Genomic DNA, 22,200 nt, shown 5'->3' on the forward strand with positions numbered 1-22,200 from the left:
AGAAGGCTTGAGTTACCGGCGTTGTAAATGTTTTTTCTAAACAAGTGAAGGCAAATATGAATTCCCTAGCCAAGACCTAGGAGAAAAGAAGGTAAAAAGACAAAAAGTGGTTTCAGCGTGAGGTGATGGGCCGGGAGGTGGGGGGGATAGAAGGAAGGACTTACCGCAGCCTCTGCAGGCTGCCCCCAAAGACTCAGGGCCAGTGAGAACAAGCCGGCAGCCAGGCTGACTCCACGCAGTTTCATTCTTCTCCTGCTTCCGCAGCTCCTTCAGCACCCACACGAAATCCCCGGCTGGCTCTGACCAACTGACATAATCTTGAGGGTTTATTGGAAGAGATCTAGAGCCAGGAGGGACAGCGAAGGTGTCCCAATTGTGCTGGTCCTTTTGGGTCAGGAGAAAGAAGCTCTTTAAGAAGGGAGGAAAAAAAATTTACAAAAAGAAGCTATTCTTCCCTCCCCCCTCCCCTCCCCAAAGCCGGTCTCTCCGGAGCACTTTTCCCTTCTGTCCAGACTTGCAAACTTTTTCCCTCACTCAAGTACTACAGATCTACTTTCCTCCCTCTCTTCCCCTGCACCGCCCTCCTCCCCACCAGCGCTGGGAATTTGAGTATCCCTCCGCCACAGCTTTAGACTGCACCAGCAACCTGTGAGGGAGTGACGCTCAGTTATTTGAGGGAGGGAAACTTCCAGACCAGTTGACTGAGCACCACGAATCCAACCAGGAAGCTTTTCTATTCGTTTACTTTCACCCACCGTTGATACTACTCTTCCCTACCCAGGCCCACTCTCATTGGTGTGAGCACCAAAGCCAATACAAATAGACCTGAGCTGGGACTATTTTTTTTAGCGGATAGATCTCAGAGGTCGCTGCGTTTTTAGTGTTAATCATTAGGAACAAATTTTGATCGTTGCTCCCTGGACTGATGGTGTTGTTTGCCTTCCAACTGCTTGCAGGACAGAGAGTTTCTACATCGTAGCAGAAGATGTGAAAATATTAGAAAAATATGTGTATGTATAATTAAATATTTCCTTATAGTTGAAGAACTAAGAAATTGCACATATGTATAGTATATGTGTGTGAGTAAGATATGAGTGTTCTATGAAATTTGGGAGCATTCAGTAGATATTAGTGTTTATCATATACTTGAATGTTGTCATAATACATTCATATATCTTTATGAAGCTACATTGAATGCCATAACTAATATTGACTTCCTATATTGAGCTTGGAAACCCTGGTGGCGGGCATAGTGGTTAAGTGCTACAGCTGCTAAGCAAAAGGTATGCGGTAGGCATCCACCAGGTGCTCCTTCTGAAACTCTGTAGGGCACTTCTATTCTGTCCTATAGGGTCGCTATGAGTCGTAATCTACTAGATAGCAACGGGTTTGTTTTGTTTTTTTTTTTAATATTGAGCTTAGGTAAAAGGTACTGACTGTCCTTGTAGTTGTGTTTCAGAGGGATTTAGGGCAGGGGATTAAATAACTTTAGTGCAGTTTTCCTTTAATTAACACAAATACCTACTTGGAAAAATTTATATGGAGTTAATGGCAGTTGAATTGATGTCTCCAAAATAAAGTAGATTGAACATTACTTTGGTAATTCTGATATGTGAATTTTTAAAAGCACCAGCAGGCCCAGAAAATATGTGGCCTCCTTGGAGAATCTTTCAGGAATTTCCTGAAGAATTCTTCAGAATTTACCCCTTTAGAGTCTTTCATATCAGAACATTTCTGTTATCTCAGACCCTAGAATTTACCCCTTAGGGTCTTTCATATCATAGAGATCCCATGTGACAGAGTGAAACTGCCCCATAGGTATGAATAGAAAATCGATTGACTCCATGGCAGCTAACAACAACAAAGGCTTTCAGGAGTCCCTGGGTGGTGCAAATAGTTAAACTCACTCTGCTGATAACCAAAAGATTGGCGGTTGGGTTTGGGAAGAAAGGTCTTGTGATCTACTTCTGAAAAATCAGCCATTCAAAACCTTATTGAGCACAGTTGTACTCTGACAGACATGGGGTCACCATAAGTCAGAATAGCCTCCAAGGCCACTGGTTTAGTAGTCTTTCAAGGCTTTGGACCTATTTCATGGGGTCCCTTTATCCTTAGGTCCTATTCAGCTTAGAGTAGATTTGCAACTCCAGAACCACCACTACCCGCCGTCAGCCCACTCCCTCCACGCCTGCTTCCACAGCTCAGTTATAAACAGTTTGAACAAGGGTTGTGTGTATTTGAGCATGTGTACAAGGCTACTTTTGGGACCATATGTCTATGTAGGACTTGTATGCTTAAGCCTATATATGTGTAACAGTTAACAGTGGCTTAAGGAAGTGTATGGTGTGTTGATGCGTAGGTTTAGCGTATCGGTCTTTACCGGCCTGTGCGTGAAGCCGCGGAGATACGTGGGGCTGTTACGTGTACCCAAGGTCCCTGAAAGTGGGAAAGACAATCGGCTGCCTAAGGTAGGGGGATGATTGACAGCAGGCGGCCCCGCCCCTTCCCCTCCATTCCTTTCTCTATTACTACATGGGACTATCTCCTGAGTACGGCAAGTTGTAACGGGCACCGCTGAGCGTGTTTCCCTTTGGGACACTTCTTATCTAGAAGCTGAGTTTAGTTTCTTCTGAAGTGGGCCGTTTCGCCCCTGTAACCCCGTCCTCCTGAGTAAGGAAGCAGCCGCCAAGCATCAGCTGAGCCCGGATGAGCCGAGGCTACGGAGCCGCTTAGCAGTCTCCCTGGACCCAGCTCCGGAGCAGCAGCAAACATGCATGCTGGGTGAGCTGTTGCTGCCCCGAGCTTTCCTCCTCTTTCCTACTTCGGGCTACTTTACCCGGCCGGGACTATAGTTGTACTTCTGCAGAGAACGTGGGAGCAGTTAGCAAAAAGTACTCGGGGGAGGGGGCTACCGGCAGACGCAGGATCCCGGAGCCTGGGGAGCCCATGTTACTCACCCTCCCTCCCGTTTTAGGTTGTGGCTGCTCCTGGTTACGCTGTGCCTGACCGAGGAACTGGCACTAGCGGTGAGTCTCTTTTCCCGATCCCTTTTCCTCCTCCTTTAACCTCCTCCTTTTCCCACCCCTTGTGTTTGTGTTAGAGGGTTACCGAGGGTTGCACCGCGACAGAGTTCCCACCACTCTGGTTTCTAATGGGGGTTAATGGGGTTCTTGGAAAAGGAATAGCACAGTGTCAAGCTAATGTCTTTGGGATCCAGGCATTTTTCTGTCCAAAAATTTCATAACGGGCCGGGAAAATAAAAGTAGAAGACACGAGATGCACACTTTCTGAGCCTCTTCCCGGACAACTTACATGATAGCATCTGATGCTTTCCTATGCATCGATCACCAATGTAGAAGAAATGTAATTTTCGCTGGTCTGCAAGAACATGAATTGACACATAAGTTTGAGAGTGGGAGGTGTACGCAAGATTGGGACCTGAAAGTGCTACGGACGTTACGGGAGTTAAATTTAAGTATTTACTTGGGAGTTCTTTGGCAGTGCCAGGTGACAACATCTGAATTCCTTAAACTACCTAAACTGAACTGATACCACCAAATGATGTTCAAATTCTCCCTGATGTTTGCTTTTACTGGTTTTCTGTGTTATCCGGAAGTTAAAAGTTTAAGGGGTTAGGGCAGAAAAACAAACTATCTAAAAGTTAACATTTCATAGGTTGTTTAAATATCATTCATCAAATCATCTAGGGACTACAAGCAAAGGAATTTGTGCTGACATCTGGTCAAGAAAGGTTTGATTAAGACCTCCCATGGAGTTACTAGGAAAATATACCAAAGGTGGAGCAACCCGAATAATCAGAGATGCTGCAGTTTTCTGGTGTCGCTAGCTATTTATGCTGGCAGAAATAAAGTTAACTGTTGAGTTTAAACACGAAGTTGTTCAACTATTGAGCAACGTTTCTCTGCTCTATTCAAAAGAACTCTTAATAATAGCAAAAGTCATTCACTATGTAGATGACAGATGAATATAATGTTCCAAATATTTACCTTGTGGGTTTAGATATTTTTAACTGACTGACTCTATTTTCAAATACTTTAAATATTTCAAAATACTATTTATAGAGCCTAAAAAAAAATTTTTTTTACTCAATTCAAAATAATAAAATTACCTGATGACATTTATGAAAATAATGGATTACTTTAACCTGGCATATGATATCTTTAAGAAAATACCAGAATGAAGTGAAATGATTTCTCCTATGAAAAGTGGAGTGTGCCAGAAAACTTGAATTCCAGTATCTTGTGACCCCTTAACTCAGAACGTCAGTTCTTACATAAGTAAATTCTAGACCTTGCAAGCAGGAAATATTGATGTGGAGCTCTGCGCAATTCTTCTATTCCTTGATTATAAAAGTTTAGTTATGGTTTACCTTGAGGCTCGATACTACATTTATTGGAAATGCCAGATTTGGATTGGTTAACAATTTGTCTGGAAATTCTGCTACTTGTAAGAGCCATGCTTGGGCAGACTACCCTCCAGCAAAACCCTTATTTTCAGACTTTGGCTGATCTTGTTCAGTGTACTTTTGGGGAAAGTGCTAAACAGATTATTCCAGATAGGTGACTGTTTTCTAAAACACTGTTATACCATCACTTAATAATAAAGCCACTGGAGGATGATTTCTCCAGTTCTTGGAAGTATTTAATTGTGTCTCCAAATGAAAGTACTGCTTTAGTGTGTGGGTTTTAGGCTCTGTCTCTTTGCTTTACAATGTCTCCTGCTATATCAGTGTGATTGACCCTGGTAAGACTATAATAATCCTCAAGATACGCAGATATCACCGTATTTTTTGCATTATTTAAGTCCGCAGCAGCTTCATCTGTTTTTTACTTCTGCATAGTATCTTTGATGGTATAACACCTTTTTATTTCAAAAAATGGCAAAGAGGAGATGGATCAGAGGAGAATCACTGGGTAAGTTCTCAGAAGATGCCTTTTCTGAGGGAAAGTTTTTTTCCTGTGCAGTCTTTGCAGTAGATTCTCATCTATGTTGGCTAGTTCTCATCTTGTACTCACAATTCTAGTTTATCTGCTGGGTTTGTAGTGTCGTTCACTTTTCAGGTGGCTTTAGACATTTGAATTCTCTGTACCTGATTTATCTAATTTTAATGAAAAATAACTATTATAAGTAGATGGACAGGAACTACATTGCACTTCATTTATGAAAGAGTCACTTCACTGTGAATGTTAAAGAGCCAATAACGGAATATTGGTGAGCCTTTAAAGGTAGGACCATTTAAGTGCTTGTGAATTCTCTGTGAGAGTTTATAAAGCAATTCTATATACAGGAATGAAAAGCTAAATGTTAAAACCCAGGATTAAAGAATGATTTTCCATTAAATTCCTTTTAAAGGACTGATGATCTTCATTCACGTGAAGTATTTGCACAATCTATCTGCATAAGATAGAGCCTGGGTTTTCAGAATATCTGTAATCATCTTTCATTTTTAAGTGCCTAACTACTTAAAGTGCTGTGCTAGGCTAGGCACAGCACACAAAGGCTTATTTAGACATAGTGCCTAGCTCTCTAGGAGTTTATGTTCTCAGACAATGGTGGTCATTATGTTGCTTTAAAAATAGAATATTTAATGATAAATAATTATCTGCATGTACCTGCAGCATCTTAGAAAAAAGGCTAGAAAGATTCAAAGCTGATCATAGGCTAGTATGCCTAGGAGATAAGATGTGTCTCAAAGTGGTCAGAGTCCTTATGTTTTCTTCCCACTTTGCTCCCATCCAAATCTGCTTTTAAGAAAGGCCCTAATACAATCAAGCATAATTAAGGGTTAAAAGCCTGGTGGGAGACTTATTTGAGTGGAGAGGGGTGGGAGAGGATAAAACATGTCTTTTGTCCCTTCTGAAGAGACAATAGATAAGATGTCTTTAGCCATATTCAAATTAAGGTCTCATAGAATACAAATTTCCATCTTTAAAGTTGTAACTTGCCCACCTTGGTCTTCTCCATTGTGATTTCTACAGTTATTAAAGTTTCGCGGTCATCAGAGTATGAATAGAGTGTTACAGGAGTTAAGAGATGGAGAAAAATCTCTTTCTACTCTAGAGATCAACAGGAGTATTTGCCTTGTTTGAGGCTGTGTCTCCATGGATTCTTAAAGTAGCCTTCTGCTTTGCCTGCTAGCAAATATCTCATGTCAGCTAGCTATGAATAATTATAGTACTATATATTATATATATATGTGTATGTCTATGTACATAGAATACATATTTTGGGATGACTGATGATATTGATACAGATAACTCATCAAATGAATTATCAGATGACTACATAAATGAATAATATGTGGATGATAATATATTTGTATCATTGACCAGTCAAATAAAAGTATATTTTAAGACAAGACCTGCTGCCGTTGAGTCGATTCCATCTCATAGCGACCCTATAGGACAGAGTAGAACTGCCCCATAGGTTTTCAAGGCTGTAATCTTTACAGAAACAAACAGCCACAACTTTCTCCTGCTGATCGGCTGGTGGGTTCAAACCACCGACCTTTCCTTTAGCAGCTGAGTGCCTAACCACTGTGCCACCAGGGCTCTTTATTTTAAGACAAGAGAGGGGAAAATGAGTGACATGGTAAAGATGTGAGGAATACCATGGAAATTTATAACATAGACCTTGCAAACTAGGGGGAGACAGGCAACTACTCTGATTATGTAGGAAATACCTTTAGTAAATAACTCATAAATATCTCTTATGAGATATTTAAAGAGTTAGAACAAGCATCTTTGGTTGGCTTAAATGGAAGAGACACTAGACATGCTGTTTTTTGGATGAAAATTCTGAGTTGAGAGTGCATGAGAAATGAAGGGGTTTTCATAACTGATTCTGAGCCAAGAAAAGAGAGTTAGATAGGGTATAGGGTACAGAGAGATGTAGAGTGATTTACTTCTATGTGCCTCTTGGACTACATACATAATGGTAGTTGTAACATTCTATGTCACATGCCAGCTGCAGTGAAAAACCTCTGAGCAGAACTGGGTCATAGGCATGTACGCAGATTAATTTCAGTTCTAATGCTAAAGTCAGATCTGCTTAACCAGGGGTTCTTAATCTAAGGTCCATGGACCACCAAAGGGTCCATGGATAGAATTTAGAAAGTCTGTGAACTTGGATAGGGAAAGTCTCTAATTGAAATTTAACATCTTCGATTATGAATCTAGGCCACAAACCACAGTGATATTAGTACTACGAAAGCACTTGGCTGCTAATCAAAAGGTCAGCGGTTCAAAACCACTAACAGCTTGGGGAGAGAACAATGTGGCAGTCTGCTTCCATAAAGATTTACAGCCTTAGAAATCCTATGGGGCAGTTCTCCTCTGTCCTGTAGGGTCGCTATGAGTCAGAATTGACTCCGCGGCAGTGGATTTTGGTTTCTGAGGTCACAAATGTAAATCTCAGATCGTTGCATGTAATAATACAGTTTTATAGATCTCAAAATAACATTTGCATTCATCTTCAGAATTAATGGTAGTCATTAGACCCACTACTAGTTGTTTTTATTTAATGTGCTACTAAAAGAGTAGATATATTACCATATCACACATGTGTTTTATCATATATTTTGATGATTATATTTCAAAATAATTGGTTTCCATTGTAATCCCATGTATTTTACTTTATACGTTTAAAAATATTATTCTGAAAAGGAGCCCGTAGGCTTCATCAGAATGCCAAAATAGTTCATGGCATTAAAAAAGCTTAAGAATCCCTAGCTGACGTCACTTTCTAAGGCTTTTCAGGCTTTAGAGTATTTGTAATGACTATGAATCCCTACAATCTTTTAGATTTTAAGCATAGTATGGAGTCTCCAATAAATATGCCCCTATGTTCTATAGGCTTATTACAGTCAAACCAAATCACAGGAGCAAGTATGCTGTTGCTCTAATTAACCCATTAATATAAAAACGAAGCAAATAGATTACTTATCAAATATGTCTTGGTTTTTTTTTCCAGGTTATTTGTTTATTATTTTTTATCTAAGAATTTTGTTATTGTGAAAATATATACAATGAAGCATTCAGTAATTCAACAATTTTGACGTGTATAATTTTGTGACATTGATTACATTCTTTGTGCTATACAACCATTATCACTATTGTTTTCCAAATTATTCCACCACCATTAACATAAACTAAATGCCCACTAAGCAAAAACTCCCTCTTTTCCCCTCCCTCCCGCCTCTAGTAACCACTAATAATCTTTGGTTTCTACGTATTTGCTTATTTCATATATGTGACATCATAGAGTATTTGTCCTTTTGTGAATGACTTTTTGTACTCAGCATAATGCTTTCAAGGTTCATCCATGTTGTGACATGCATCAGGACTTCATTTCTCTTTCTGGCTGAGTAATACTCCTTTATATATATATACATACACCACATTTTATTTATCCATTCATCTGTTGATGGACATTTAGGTTGTTTCTACCTTTTGGCTAGTGTGAAAAGTGCTGGAGTGAACACTGATGTACAGGTTTCTGTTTGCATTCTTGCTTTCACATCTTCTAGGTATAAACCTAGGATGGAAATTGCTGAGTCATATGGTATTTCTACATTTAACTTTTTTTTTTTTAATTGTGCTTTCAGTGAAAGATTACAAATCAAGTCAGTCTCTCATTATGTATTGCTTTTTGCTGTTTAGGTAACAGTACATTACATGCACATATAGAAAGAACATATTAGGGAAGCACAATGTTGTATTAAACTATCAAGTGTTTTTGAGCTGACAGAATGTCCCAGTGAGGGAGATCATAGGGCTATAACTTGTTTTAAAGTCTAACTAACTAAATGTAAATAGAAGACCTGGTAAGCATGCCCAAGGGAAAATAACGATGGAAAAATTAACTAGGAGCAATTATCCACTCTCTATCATCTTTAATCTATAGGGTTTCATCTTTTCTTCTATAAACGTATTGAAGTTGCCCCCACTATAAAAATAATACAAAACAAAAAAGCCTTGTCTGCATCTTCCTCCATAACGCTAACCCCCTCAATCATATTAACACCAAATTTCTGGTCACTGTCTACTCTTCAAAAGAGCTTTGGTGGGGCACAGTGGTTAAATGCTCAGCTGCTAACCAGAAGGTTGGCGGTTCAAACCCACCAGCCGCTCTGTGAGAGAAAGATGTGGCAGTCTGCTTCCATGAAGATTTACAGCCTTGAAGAGTCTATGGGGCAATTCTGCTCTGTCTGGTAGGATTGCTATGAGTCAGAATCGACTTGGCAACGGGTTTGGTTTTTATCTTTGCTTTGGTCTACTCTTCAACAGCCATTTTACACTTCAATCCATTACAGTATAGACTGAGTCTGTTCCACCAGAACTGCCACTCAAGATACTAATGGCCACCTAACTGCCAAGCCCAGTGGTTTCTTTTCAGTCATCATTCTATTTGACTTCCCTACGGTAGTATTTTGCATTTTCCAGTCATTCTGAAAACCTCCTTTTCCCCTTTGGCTTCCAGGATACTATACCTCATTGGTTCTACCTACTCTTATTTGATCTTTTTATTTTATTCATACAACAAATATTTATTGAACACTTACTGTATTCCAAGCGGTACATATGGTAGGCTTTAGTGATACAATGATGAAGAAGTCAGACATGATCTTTGTCATCATGGAGCTTATCATTTCATCACTCCCTGGACCTAAATTGTGATCTTTCTCAGCATTTTTTTCCTGCCCTCTTCTTACATCAGTGGTTTTAACTACCCCTCCATTACGTTGATGACTATCAGATTTATATCTCCAGCCCAGAAATGTCTTTTGAGCTCCAAACCTATATTCCCAGTTGTCTAGTAAGCCCTTGCACTTGTATTTCAAAGAGTTGATATATACAAGGTACTTAAAAGAGCGTCTGGAACTTAGTATAAGCACTCAATCAATGCCAGCTATTATTATTTTTCTTGCCACAAATACAGTGTATTCAAAGATGAACCTATTTTCTAGCTCCATGACACTCCAACCTGCTATGATCTTTAATCATTTATTTTTGTTAAATATCATCACCATCCACTGAGTTTCAAGCAAGAAACTACAGAGTTAGCCACCAATACTTGTTATCTCCATCCTTCTCACCAAGTTCCATTAGTTTTGCCTAAACTGTAGAAGGTGGCCTTTCCATTCATATTCTGTTGGTTCCAAACCTCATTATACAGTAATAGCCTCCTGTTTTTCCTACCTCTTGACTCCCTTTTGAGCCCTGCAATGTCGCTAGAGTTATTTTACTAACAACAAGTCCAATTATGTTATCTCTTGCTTTAAGACCTTTGTTGGTTTCCTGTCTGCTCCAGGATAGAATACTTCTTGGCTTGGCACATTTAAGGACCATTATTATCTGGCCACCTTTCGAGCCTCATGTCTGTATATTTCTTCCCAAACTCACAGTGTATATTAGACTCCATTTTAACTGAACTTCTCACCATTCCGAAATCGCTTATGTTCTTTCACAATTCTTTGCTTTTGCATATGTTCTCCCCTCTTTGGAATATCCTTCTCTACCACTTCCACTTTCACCACTTCCACCTTTAAAACCTAATCTTTAATACCCAGATCAAATGTCATTTCCTCTATGAAACAGTCCCAGACCTCTTCAGAAAGAATTCATTCTTCCTTCCCTGTGCCTCCAAGGCTCTTTGGGTCTCTTTGCTAGCACTTACCAATTGGTGATGAAATCACTGTGCTTATATGTCTATGTCACCTTCGTTGACCTTGTACTTTCAGCATCCAGGGTACTACCAGACATACATCCCAGGCAATCAATAGATGACTTTGAAATAAGCAGATCTACTCTTAACGGCCTGCAAAAACTGCCTTTTCCTTGTCAGTATTAAGAATTACTAAAAAAAGAAAAAGAATTACTAATAAGACCAGCAATGATTGTTTTGATGAAAAAATAACAACTTGATTCAATGGTGAAATGTTTAAAAGATAGGATGCAAATCAGACTTTTGTTTTCATGCTGGCTCTGCCTTCTGACACTTATTAGCTGAGTGAACTAGGACAACTCATTTTACCTTTCTGTAACTCAATTTCTTCATAAGTTAAAAAAAGTAGAAGGATAATACTACCTTTCTCCTGAGAGTGTCGTTTGCATTAGATGAGAGAATGCACGTGAACATGCCACACACAAGGTAGGTGCTAAATACAATTTAATACCCATTCTTCTCCTACCTTATCCACACATAAGTGTCCCCTACTTCTTTCTCTCTCTCTTTTTTTATAATTAATTGAGACTATATTCACATAACATAAAACTAACCATTTTAAAGTAGAAAATTCAGGGCATTTAGTACATTAACAATGTTGTGTAACCACCACTTCTATCTAGTTCCCAAACATTTCCAGTACTCCAAAGTAAAATCCCTTGTACATTAAGCAGTTTCTTCCCCTACTTTTTCCCCCCAGCCTCTTTCAACCACCAATCTGCATTTTGTCTCTATGGATTTGTCTGTTTTGGATATTTCATGTAAATGGAATCATACAATATGTGACTTTCTACACCTGGGTTCTTTCATTTAGCATAGTGTTTTCGAGGTTCATCCATGTTGTAGCATGTATCAGTACTTCATTCCTTTTTAAGGCTGAATAACATTTCATTATGCGTACACACACACACACACACACACACGGAGCCCTGGTGGCACAGAGGTTAAGAACTTGGCTGCCAACCAAAAAGTTGGACCTACCAGCTGCTCCTTGGAAACCCTATGAGGCAGTTCTACTCTGTCCTGTAGGATTGCTATGAGTCAGAATCGACTTGACGGTGATGGGTTTTATATACATATATATACACACACACACAACACAGTTTGTTTATCCACTCATTGGTTGGTGAACATTTGGGCTGTTTCTAACTTTTAGCTATTGTGAATAATGTTGTTATGAACACTCATGTATATGTAATTGTTTGAATACCTGTTTTCAGTTCTTTTGAATATATACCTAGGAGTGGAATTGAAGGGTCATATGCGCAGTGGTTGGAAACCCTGTTGGCGTAGTGGTTAAGTGCTACGGCTGCTAACCAAAGGGTTGGCAGTTCAAATCCGCCAGGCACTCCTTGAAAACTCTATGGGGCAGTTCTACTCTGTCCTATAGGGTCGCTATGAGTCAGAATCGACTCGACGGCACTGGGTTTGGTTTTTTTTTGGTATGCACAGTGGTTAAGCGCTCGACTGCTAACCAAAAGATCGGCAGTTTGAGCATCCCAGATGCTCTGTTGGAGATAGATGTGGCAGTCTGCTTCCATAAAGATTACAGCCTAGGAAGCCCTATGGGAAACTTCTACTCTGTCCTGTAGGGTTTCTATGAGTTGTAATAGACTCAGAGGCAATGAATTCATGACAACTCTGTGTTTAACCTTTTTGAGGAACCACAAAACTTTTCAACAGCAGCTGAAACATTTTACATTTCCACCAGCAATGTATGAGGGTTTCAATTTCTCCGCATTCTCACCAACACATTGTTTTCCATGTTTTTATTATTATAGCCATTCTAGTGGGTGGTAGTTTTGATTTGCATTTCCCTAATGATTTATGATGTTGAGCATCTTTCCATGTGTTTGTTGGCCATTTGTCTTCTTTGGAGAAATGTCTGTTCAAGTCCTTTGCCCGTTTTTCAATTTGGTTGTTTGTCTTATTGTTGTTGAGTGTTTTATGTATTCTGGATACTAGACCCTTGTCTTGTATATGATTTGCAAGTATTTTTCCCATTTTGCAGGTTGCCTTTTCACTTTCTCCCTATTTCTTTTAATGTAAAGGGAAAATTGAAAATCCTTTTCCAATTTTGACAACTGATATATGACAGGATGAAGGACAGGAAGATGTCAGAGATGATTCTCATTTGTAGATTGTGTGCCTGGAAGAATGGTCATATTTCTCAATTGTCCCCTTTATCTCTTTTTCTACTTCCACCACTATAATAATATGTATTTTCTAGTGCTTTAAGTTTACAAGGCACTTTCTATATATTACTTTATTAGTTGCTCAAGACAACCCTTAGAAACATGTAGGGCAAGTATTCTCATCCCAGATAGAATAATTGATTTATCCAAGGTCACAAATTCAGTAAATGGCACATCTTGGGTTAAAACCCACTATACCATAAAAAAAAAATTTTTTTTTTCATGCTGCCCCCTAAATCAGGCTTTTTAATATCTCTTACCTGGACTCCTGTAATAGGCCTGACTGTTCTACTCATTTCAGTCTTCTCCTGCTACCTCACCCCTTTTCCTATCATTCGTCTTCTCTGCAAACAAAGGGCCTATTCTAAAACACAAATATGATCTTGCCACTCCAACATTCATGAAAGCTCCCCATTGCCATCATCATCAGGCCCTGCTTACCCATCCAACCCCATCTGTTATTTTCCTCACGTACCCGATATTTAGATCACAGTTATACATTTGATGTTGGCTCAACATGATATGCATACTCACTCCTGTTGCTTTTCTATCCTCTGCCCTTTTACTGTCTCTGTGGATGGATAGCTTAGTCTTCCCTCAAGGCCCAGTTGAGTGAATATCTTTCTGAAGTATCCCTTCTTTCTGTTCTTCTGTCTCTACCTTTTCCTTCTTTCCTTCCTTCAATGAATATTTATTGAGTGCCTACTATGTTCCGGTACTGTGATCACCCCTGTTGTGGGAAGACCATGGCAAGAACTAAGCCAGTGTGGCTGGAGCATGGAGAGGCTGGAGTGGAGGGAGGTGGTCAAAGCATTGTGTGAGATAAAGCACCCACCCCCCCCGCACAGTGGAAGGAGCAGCTCATCCCTGCCCACCCCAGTCAAGGCCCAGCTACCTGCTGCAGGATGGCCCACCCCTCCACTGCCCCCCCCCACCCACGGCTCCTCCCTTCTGTAGCAGAGACTTTCTTCTCTTACCAGTGGTGGGTACCGTGGCCCAGCTGCCAGCACCCTTCCTGGCGGGTGAGAGTGGGAGGAGGTGTGACGAGTTACCACATTGGGTGACAAAACCCTAGTCACTGGTGGGTGACGGGGCACGGAGGTGATGAGTTACCACACTGGTTGATGGGTAACACCGACCCTAGTGATGCCATTGCCTTGGCGGCCCCTCCCCCAGTGGTGGTGGTGGTGCTGGCCCACCCTCTGCTGCCGCCTGGAACCCTGGGGTTATTTTGGTGTCACCCCCTTCGACAGTGTCAGGGGGTGTGGTTTGCACCCACCTAGTAACACCATTGCCACTTATGTATGGAGGACGCGTGTGCCATGGCCTCAGATGCCACTCATGCAACACATCTGCCGCTTCCAGGTTTATAAAACGTAGGCAAGTCATGAGGTATGTGTCTATTCTCAAGCTCTTTTTGGATTCCATGTTTAAGTCTGGAGATCCATTTCATGACCTTTTTTCCCTTGTACTGTATTTGTTTAGGGAGTATAGTGCTGTAACAAAAAGAGGTCCAAATTTGGGGACAAATATTCCTAGGTTCAGATACAGACTCCACCACTAACTTTGGCCTTAGGAGAAATCATTAAATACGTTATTAGCTGTAAAATTATTATTGTTATTATTCTTGTTCTCCTGTCAGTCTTTGAAATTGCCTTACTAGAAAAGAGTAGTGAGCCAATTTTGGTGGCAGTTGAGAGAAAATTGGAGCCCTGGTGGAGCAGTGGTTAAGATCTCAGCTGTTCCAATCAACAAGCCACTCCTTGGAAAACCTATGGAGCAATTCTACTCTGTCCTATAGGGTCGCTGTGAGTCGGAATCAACTCAATGGCATCAGGTTTTTGGATTTTTAGAGAGTATTACTTAATTATTTGTTGAGCTTGTTTCTCAAGCTTCATGGGGGGCTAGTATTATTATATTTCTTCCAGTTATCTCAAAGCTATGGCTACCTCTCCTGCCCTACCTTTGTGACCTCCTCTGGAGGCCTGGGTCCCAACCAGATTATGCCTGCGGGCACCTCCCCAGGCATCTTTGAAGTCCTAGTTCCCCCTTTGTCTAACAACAGTATGGCTAGCTTGCCATTATCTTTCAATCTGGTTTGCTTGTATTGAGGGGGAGTTAAAAAAACCAAACCAAATCCAGTGCCGTCGAGTCGATTCCGACTCATAGCGACCCTATAGGACAGAGTAGAACTGCCCCATAGAGTTTCCAAGGAGCGCCTGGCAGATTCGAACTGCCAACCCTTGGTTAGCAACCGTAGCACTTAACCACTACACCACCAGGGAGTTGGTACTTGCTCTTCAGTGAAAATTTCCCATAAAGCTCACTACAACATTAAAAAAAAAAAAGTTTTTTTTTTTTTTTTTTACCTCAGAAAAATCAGCTTTCTCAGAAATGTCTGGGACCTCTGTCCATGAGGCTGAATTCGTCCTGTGGGAAACAAATTCTCTATTGGAAAAAAAAAAAAAAAGAAAGGGAATAAAAATTAAATGACATTTTTCCTTGTTCTGTAAAGATTTGAGTTACCATTTTTTCTTACCCAGAGGGAAGAGGGTTGAGGTAGAAAAGTCTAAAATACCTGGGATCTATCTTCTTGAAATTCTGTTTGTGAGTGTAGAAGATTGTAAGATTTATATGACTATGTCTTTGAGATATGACTAAGATACCTAAATACTTCATAGCACCTTTTACCAAGCAACTAGATAGACATTCAGAGCATGCTTACAGATACTGTTGTTGATGTTGACATTGATAATGACGAAGAAAATAATGAAAGCGTTTTTCAAAATTTATAGCACCAGACCCTTTTTTCCCCAATCAAAATCTCATATGGAACTCCAGTGTAAAAATGAGATCAAAATCAGTGTTTTGCTAATATAAACTTGTTTTAAAGTTAAAGTTCTTAACAATTAATTATTTGTAAAGTCAATAAGAATGAAGAGGTGGAAGACATAAAAATCTGAAATTGAAGGCTAGCTATAGATGACAGTTGCAATCTTAGTCTCCAGTTTATTTCTGTTGTATTTTGGTTATGCAGGGTTGAGAAAATTCTAATTTACCCAAACCACACACAAAACTTTCCCCCCCCCCGCCCCCAGACTCACACACACAGTTAACTTTGCAGCACACATTAACAGAGCCAGTGGTGGTTTTCAATTTGTTAATGTTTTGGTATGTAACCCATTTGAGTGCATGCTGTTTTATTACAGTTTTAAAATAATTTAAAATATATTTTTAGTGAAATTAAAATCAAATGTTGTGGAACTGTTGAAATACCTCCACAATTTTAAAACATTGAATTATACAGTAATCTGGTGTTCAACTTCTTAGGAAAGAATGAAGTACTGCTATTGAAGGTGAGAGAAGGAAGAGGTTAGCTGCATTGTAGTGAGGAAAGACTTCACAGAAGTAGGATTTGTGCTGGGCCTTGAAGAGGATAGTAGAAAATGGGTGATAAATGTGGATGTTATGTGTTTTCAAGGATATCACTGATTTGAAATCTTCTCTAGGTCAGGACAGATGATTCATCTGATTTTTAAAGTTGTGACCCTACTAAATATTGGGGAAACAAACAGATTAGATAGCATGAACAAAAACATGAGGTATCAGGGTGCTGCCAGCCCACACAAAGTATTTGAGGAAATGAGAAAAAGGCACCCTTTCCTCTGAGGAGAACACAACGCACACCTTGGTAAACAGCGAGCAGGCTTGATTTCAGCTCCCAGATGTCCCCTCAGTTAACTGTTCTTTTTCAGTGAACCCTGTGAACAATCATCACCTCAGCCCTATTGTTATTAGGTACTATCAGAGTAACCTCATGTGACAGAGTAGAACTGCTCTATAGGTTTTCTTGGCTGTAATCCTTATAGAAGCAATCACCAGATCTTTCTCCCGCTGAGCTGCTGGGTGAGTTTGAACCTCCTCCCTTCCCATTAGCAGCCAAGTACTTAACTGTTGTGCCACCAGGGCTCTTGTCTATAGCCCTAGTGGTCATCAAAACCCATCTCCCTCATTTCTTTTGGCCCCTTACCTGATCTTGCCTACTTTGTTGAGTCATTGAGAGGCTTAAATGAGAATGCATGTAACACCCTGAGACCCAGTTAAAAAAAAAAAAAACGACTCACAGCGACCCCGTAAGTGTCATTAATCTTACTTGCTGTGATTGTGGTTAAGGAGCCCTGGTGGCACAGTGGTTAAATGCTCAGCCGCTAACCAAAAGGTTGGCAGTTTGAACCCACCCTTTCGTAAAGATTACAGCCAAGAAAACCCTATGAGGCATTTCTACTCTGTCACATGGGGTCACTATGAGTCAGAATTGACTTGGAGGCACTCAACAACAACATTATTGTTGTTGATGTGGTTATTATGGAGCCCTGGTGGTACGGTGGTTAAGTGTTCAGCTGCTAACCAAAAGGTCAGCAGTTCAAATCCACCAGCCGCTCCTTGGAAACCCTATGGGGCTGTTCTACCCTATGCTATGGGGTTGCTATGAGTCAGAATAGACTCGACGGCAACGGGTTTGGTTTTTTTGGTTTGGTGGTTATTGTTAAGAACTTAACACCAGCCAATTTATTCTCTTCTATCGGAGGCACGTTTCTGCTTTTTAACTAATCAGTGGCCCGATCCAGTTCTCACCCACCAAGTCTCTTAACTTTTTGCCCTTGTAAATTGTCATTTGTACAAGTATCCTTCCCACTTAGGAGGGCAAAATTTGGCAACAAATTTATTAGGATTTTTGATTTGTGTTGCCGTCTGAAGATTTAAAGAATTTTCAGACTAAAGGCAAGAAAAAAAATCATTTCTGTCTTAATGGAAGAGTCTTGCAACAGTATATTCTGTGTCAACCCTTTAATTTCACAACTCCTCTGTTCCTTTCCCCCTTCTAAGACTCCCACACCGCACCCAACCCTAGGACTACTGGAAGAATTGAAGGCCCAATGGTCAAGTTGAAAGAGATCCATAGCTTTTCCTGTTTTGATGTCTAGCACCTGTATCAAGCGCTCTGCACGAGTTCTCCAATCCTTGAAGCCTTGAGAGTGTCTTGAGGCTCCCATTCTCCTTAAAGACTTGTGCTAGCCAAAGGTGCCGAGGAAATTGCTGCTGCTTTGTCCGCTGATCCCCAGTATTCAGTCAGAGTATAAGTCAGTGGGAAAAGGAGACTTTTGACATAAAAGGTTGTACTTTAGAGTCAAATCGACAACATATCGCTACAAGTTTGGTTATGTCTTCCTGTAGACCTGTGAAAGAATGTGTTTGTTTAAGGAGGTTGGTTTGTCGATTTGTTTTCTTTCTAGTGTTAAGTCTTTTTAAATTTTGAAACAATCTCAAAATTGCAGAAGAGTTTTAGATACAGCACAAAAAATGTTTTCCTTTAATCATTTGAGAGTAAATTGCTAACATTATGCCACATCACGCCCAAATACTTCAGTGTGTATTGCCTACAAACAAGGATATTCTACTACATAACCATTTTTTTCTATTTAAAGAAAATTATGTGATATTTTAGGCAACCTAAGTTATAAAATACGTAAATATATTATATTAAAATAATATAATGAACACCTGTGTGACCATCACCCAGCTTAAGAAGTAAAATATTACCGGGACACTTGAAGCCACCCATGTACTACTCCCACAGCCTCACATCCACCATCTTGCATTTGGTATATGTCATTTATTCATAAGCTGGGGTCCCTAAGTGGGCTTCAGGTGGGCCTTCAAACTCCCTGAAATTGTGTGTAAAATTTGGTGTGTATGTGCATTTTTCTGGAGAAATGGTCCATAGCTCTGTTGAGATTCACGTGAATAAAGGTAAACTGTGTGTGAAGTACCAGATTTCTTGAATAGCCTACAATTATTGTGTATACTTCTCTGACACTCATTAATTGCTTACTTCTTTGTATTTTGGCTTTCTGTCCACCCCATTAACTGAGATTAGTTTCCTAAAGATCACCTGCTAATCAACAAATCAAATTGCTTCTTCTCAGCCCTTATCCTCATTGAACTAACTGCAGCTTCTTACTCTGGACTCACTTCTTTTTGACTCTTTCCCTTGCCTTGGCTTCTGCACTCTCTTGATATTCCTCAGTCTCCTCATTTGGAAAATAGGGATATCTACCCCATATGGTTGTGAGGATTAGCAATAATATTTCTAAAGTGTCTGATGGCTGTATGCACTCAATATATTACAGCTGTCGTTGGAAGCTTATTCTCATACCACTGTGATGTATCTTATCTCCCAACCCCCTTTTTACCTGTGGCTAATGGGCAGAGGTCATGCGAACAAGACAGCCTGTAATTACTGCCTCAGCTTCCTGCAGTGCTATTCATTAGTCTATTAGTACCTCTCTACCTACTAGTAAGCTTGATTGGGGCACTATCATTGATCCCTAGAGTCTTCCGGAAAAAAAATAATTTAGGTGAAGACTAGATAGCCTTAAATTATACATAGATACATATTTAACTTCATCCTTCAAATCGTATACCACAGTTCTCCACCTGGTCACCTTAAGGGACTCAGAGTAAAAAGTTAGTCCTCTCTTTGTTGTTTATTCAGCTTTTTGCCCACTCTGCTACTAAATAGACTGACAAATGGAGGTGCCAGTTCTATTATGAAGGGCACCTGCTTGCTTCAAACTGGCCTGGGGCCAGTTATTCTGGACAGGCCACTGAAAAGCCATATGACTTTCAGTTAGCGCTTACTTGGAATGGAATGAGAGGAAGGATTTATATCAAGTTACTAGTCCCCTGAGCCTACTTTGTCCTAAGCTGTCTTATTTTTTGTGTCCACTGTTAGCTGCCAGTAACAGTGATATACTTTCATTCATATTCATAATGGAACCTTACAATATTCTAGGACACAAGCTCAGGGAAACACCAAAGCCCTTTCTGAGGTTCATCTACCCAGAGAAAAACAGCCAAGTTATTCTTGTCCTCTGTTAGGTAGAGTGGAAACCCTGGTGGCGTAGTGGTTAAGTGCTACAGCTGCTAACCAAAGGGTCGGTGGTTCAAATCCATCAGATCCTCCTCGGAAACTCTATGGGGCAGTTCTGCTCTGTCCTGTAGGGTCCCTATGAGTCGGAATCGACTCGACAGCACTGGGTTTGGTTTTTGGTTTGGTTAGGTAGAGTGCTGACTTCATGACTGCCATTTACTCCGTTAGGACAAGGTAGGTTATGCTACTCTAGCAAACAACTCCCAAATCTCAGTGGCTTAAAATAACAAAAGTTTATTTCTTGTCTACACCGCATGTCTATCATAGGTAACGTGGGAGACATTATGTAGTCCTCAGTCTAGGCCACAAACCAAGCAGCCACCATCTGAAACACTGCTGATTGTTGTGGCAGAGGGAACAAGAGCTCTGGAGGATCTTGCACTGGCAATTCGATCTTATTTCTGGATGTGACACTTGTCACTTTTTTTCAGATACCTTTGGTCAGACTTGGTCAGAGACCAACTGAGGGCCAGAGAGTGCAATCCTACCATGTGTCCTGAAGGTGGAGAGCTGGAAATACTCAGTAAGCAGAACTAATGACCCCCACACACCTAAGGGTACTTAATACTCCCTGTAAAAAGATTTCATTGGTCTCTCTAGCCTTGTCCCTTTCACTGGAACTTCTTGTTAAGTCACTTCCTTTCAATTTCACCCATTCTTATTTCTTTTTCAGCAACCAGGCTACTTCTTAGTTTGATAATTTTTGTGCATGGTGTAGATTCTGTGCAGTGTCAGGTAGTTTTGTCCCCTTGGTTTGAATTCCCTTTGCTTCTTTAGTGTTCCTGCAATTGTATACTATAGTGATGTATTATCTTAGAATAGCTGTGTTTCAATAAAATGCCCTTTTTTGGACTCCTCCCCACCTCCTGGTGTTTACTGCTATGGTAACAGAATAGCTATAATTCTGTGATCCTCTGACTGTAAAGTTGGGATTAAATGACTTGCCCAGGGGTATGTAGCTAGCTGGTATTAGAGAAGCTTGACTAGAACTCAGGTTTCTGACTCATAGTGTTTTCTTTTTATTATGCCAGGTCCTGTTATAAAGAAAGTTGTATAACTGACAATGGTGTAATTTACTTTTAGAGACAACTGGTAACAACAGAATGTGGTCTTTAATCTTGAACAGAAGGAATTTTCCATTCAAGTGTTTCCTTTTGAGTAGTTTGATGAATTCCACGTCATAAAATCAGATTCTTGGGATTCCTGTGCCACTAAGCTTATACTTTTTCTTGAAACAAACCAATAGCTGGCCCTGAGTAGAGCAGTGGCATGATCCTAACTATATGTAAGACTTAAACAGTGGCGTCTCACCACCTTTGCTGCACCTCAATCTAGAAATAGAATAAGGCATTGTATATACTTCTGGTGTTGCTACAGGTTCATTTCTTATAAGCATTTAAAATGTGAGACAGTGTTCAGAGATAAAAAAATTAGAAGTAGAATCAATAGCCTGGTAAAGCCATTACTCCACTTGCTATGTCTTAGTTATCTAGTGTTGCTGTAACAGAAATACCACAAGCAGGTAGCTTTAACAAAGAGAAATTTATTCTGTCACAGTCTAGGAGGCTAGAAGTCCAAATTCAAGGTGCCAGCTCCAGGGAAAGGCTTTCTCTTTCTGTTCGCCCTAGGGGAAGGTCCTTGTCATCAATCTTCCCCTGCTCTAGGAGCTTCTCAGCACAGGGACCCCAGGTCCAAAGGATGTGGGCTCCTGGCCGATATGAGGTCCCCCTCTCTCTCTGCTTGCCTCTCTCTTTTATATCTCAAAAGAGATTGACTCAGGATACAACCTAATCTTGTAGATTGAGTCCTGCCTCCTTAAGATACCTGCCTCTAATCCTGCTTCATTAACATCATAGAGGTAGGATTTACAACACATAGGAAAACCACATCAGATGACAAAATAGTGGACAATCACACAGTACTGGGAATCATGACCTAGCCAAGTTGATACACATTTTGGGGGGACATAATTCAACCCATGACACTGCGAACCTCTCTCAACTTGGAGTTTTTATATGACATGCTGTGGGCTCTTCTCATGTATAGTTTACAATAAAGCTCTTCAATGATGCCTCTTGACTTAACCAAATTTATTATTGATAACAGCTTAAGAAAAGGCCATAGCCAATGAGATTATCATTAAAAACCATAGATAATAAAAGAAACATCTCTAATATAAAGACAAGGCTTAATGCACAGGCACAGAGTTTTTATCAAGGTATCAATTAAAAATGACATGGGTGGTCCAGAATATCTGCAGATAGA

The 22,200-nt window shown here is 40.2% G+C and overlaps 2 protein-coding genes across 3 annotated transcripts in view; one reads left to right on the top strand and one right to left on the bottom strand.

Annotated features, from left to right (window-relative positions):
• The window catches only part of COL4A5 (collagen type IV alpha 5 chain), a 301,445-nt gene extending 300,923 nt beyond the window's left edge, over nt 1-522 (bottom strand). Inside the window, exon 1 of the mRNA XM_049871358.1 lies at nt 165-522. Coding sequence (XP_049727315.1) covers nt 165-245 — 81 coding nt within the window. The 5' untranslated portion in view covers nt 246-522. The remainder of the gene's footprint in view (nt 1-164) is intronic.
• Nucleotides 523-2,513: 1,991 nt separating this feature from the next.
• Nucleotides 2,514-22,200, top strand: part of COL4A6 (collagen type IV alpha 6 chain) — a 358,879-nt gene continuing 339,192 nt past the window's right edge. For both annotated transcript variants that reach the window (XM_049873259.1, XM_049873261.1), the window contains exons 1-2: nt 2,514-2,781; nt 2,975-3,026. In XM_049873259.1, the coding sequence (XP_049729216.1) occupies nt 2,771-2,781; nt 2,975-3,026 (63 nt within the window). In that variant the 5' untranslated portion in view covers nt 2,514-2,770. The remainder of the gene's footprint in view (nt 2,782-2,974; nt 3,027-22,200) is intronic.

The sequence above is a fragment of the Elephas maximus genome, chromosome X (assembly GCF_024166365.1).
Source record: "Elephas maximus indicus isolate mEleMax1 chromosome X, mEleMax1 primary haplotype, whole genome shotgun sequence".
NCBI lineage: Eukaryota > Metazoa > Chordata > Mammalia > Proboscidea > Elephantidae > Elephas > Elephas maximus.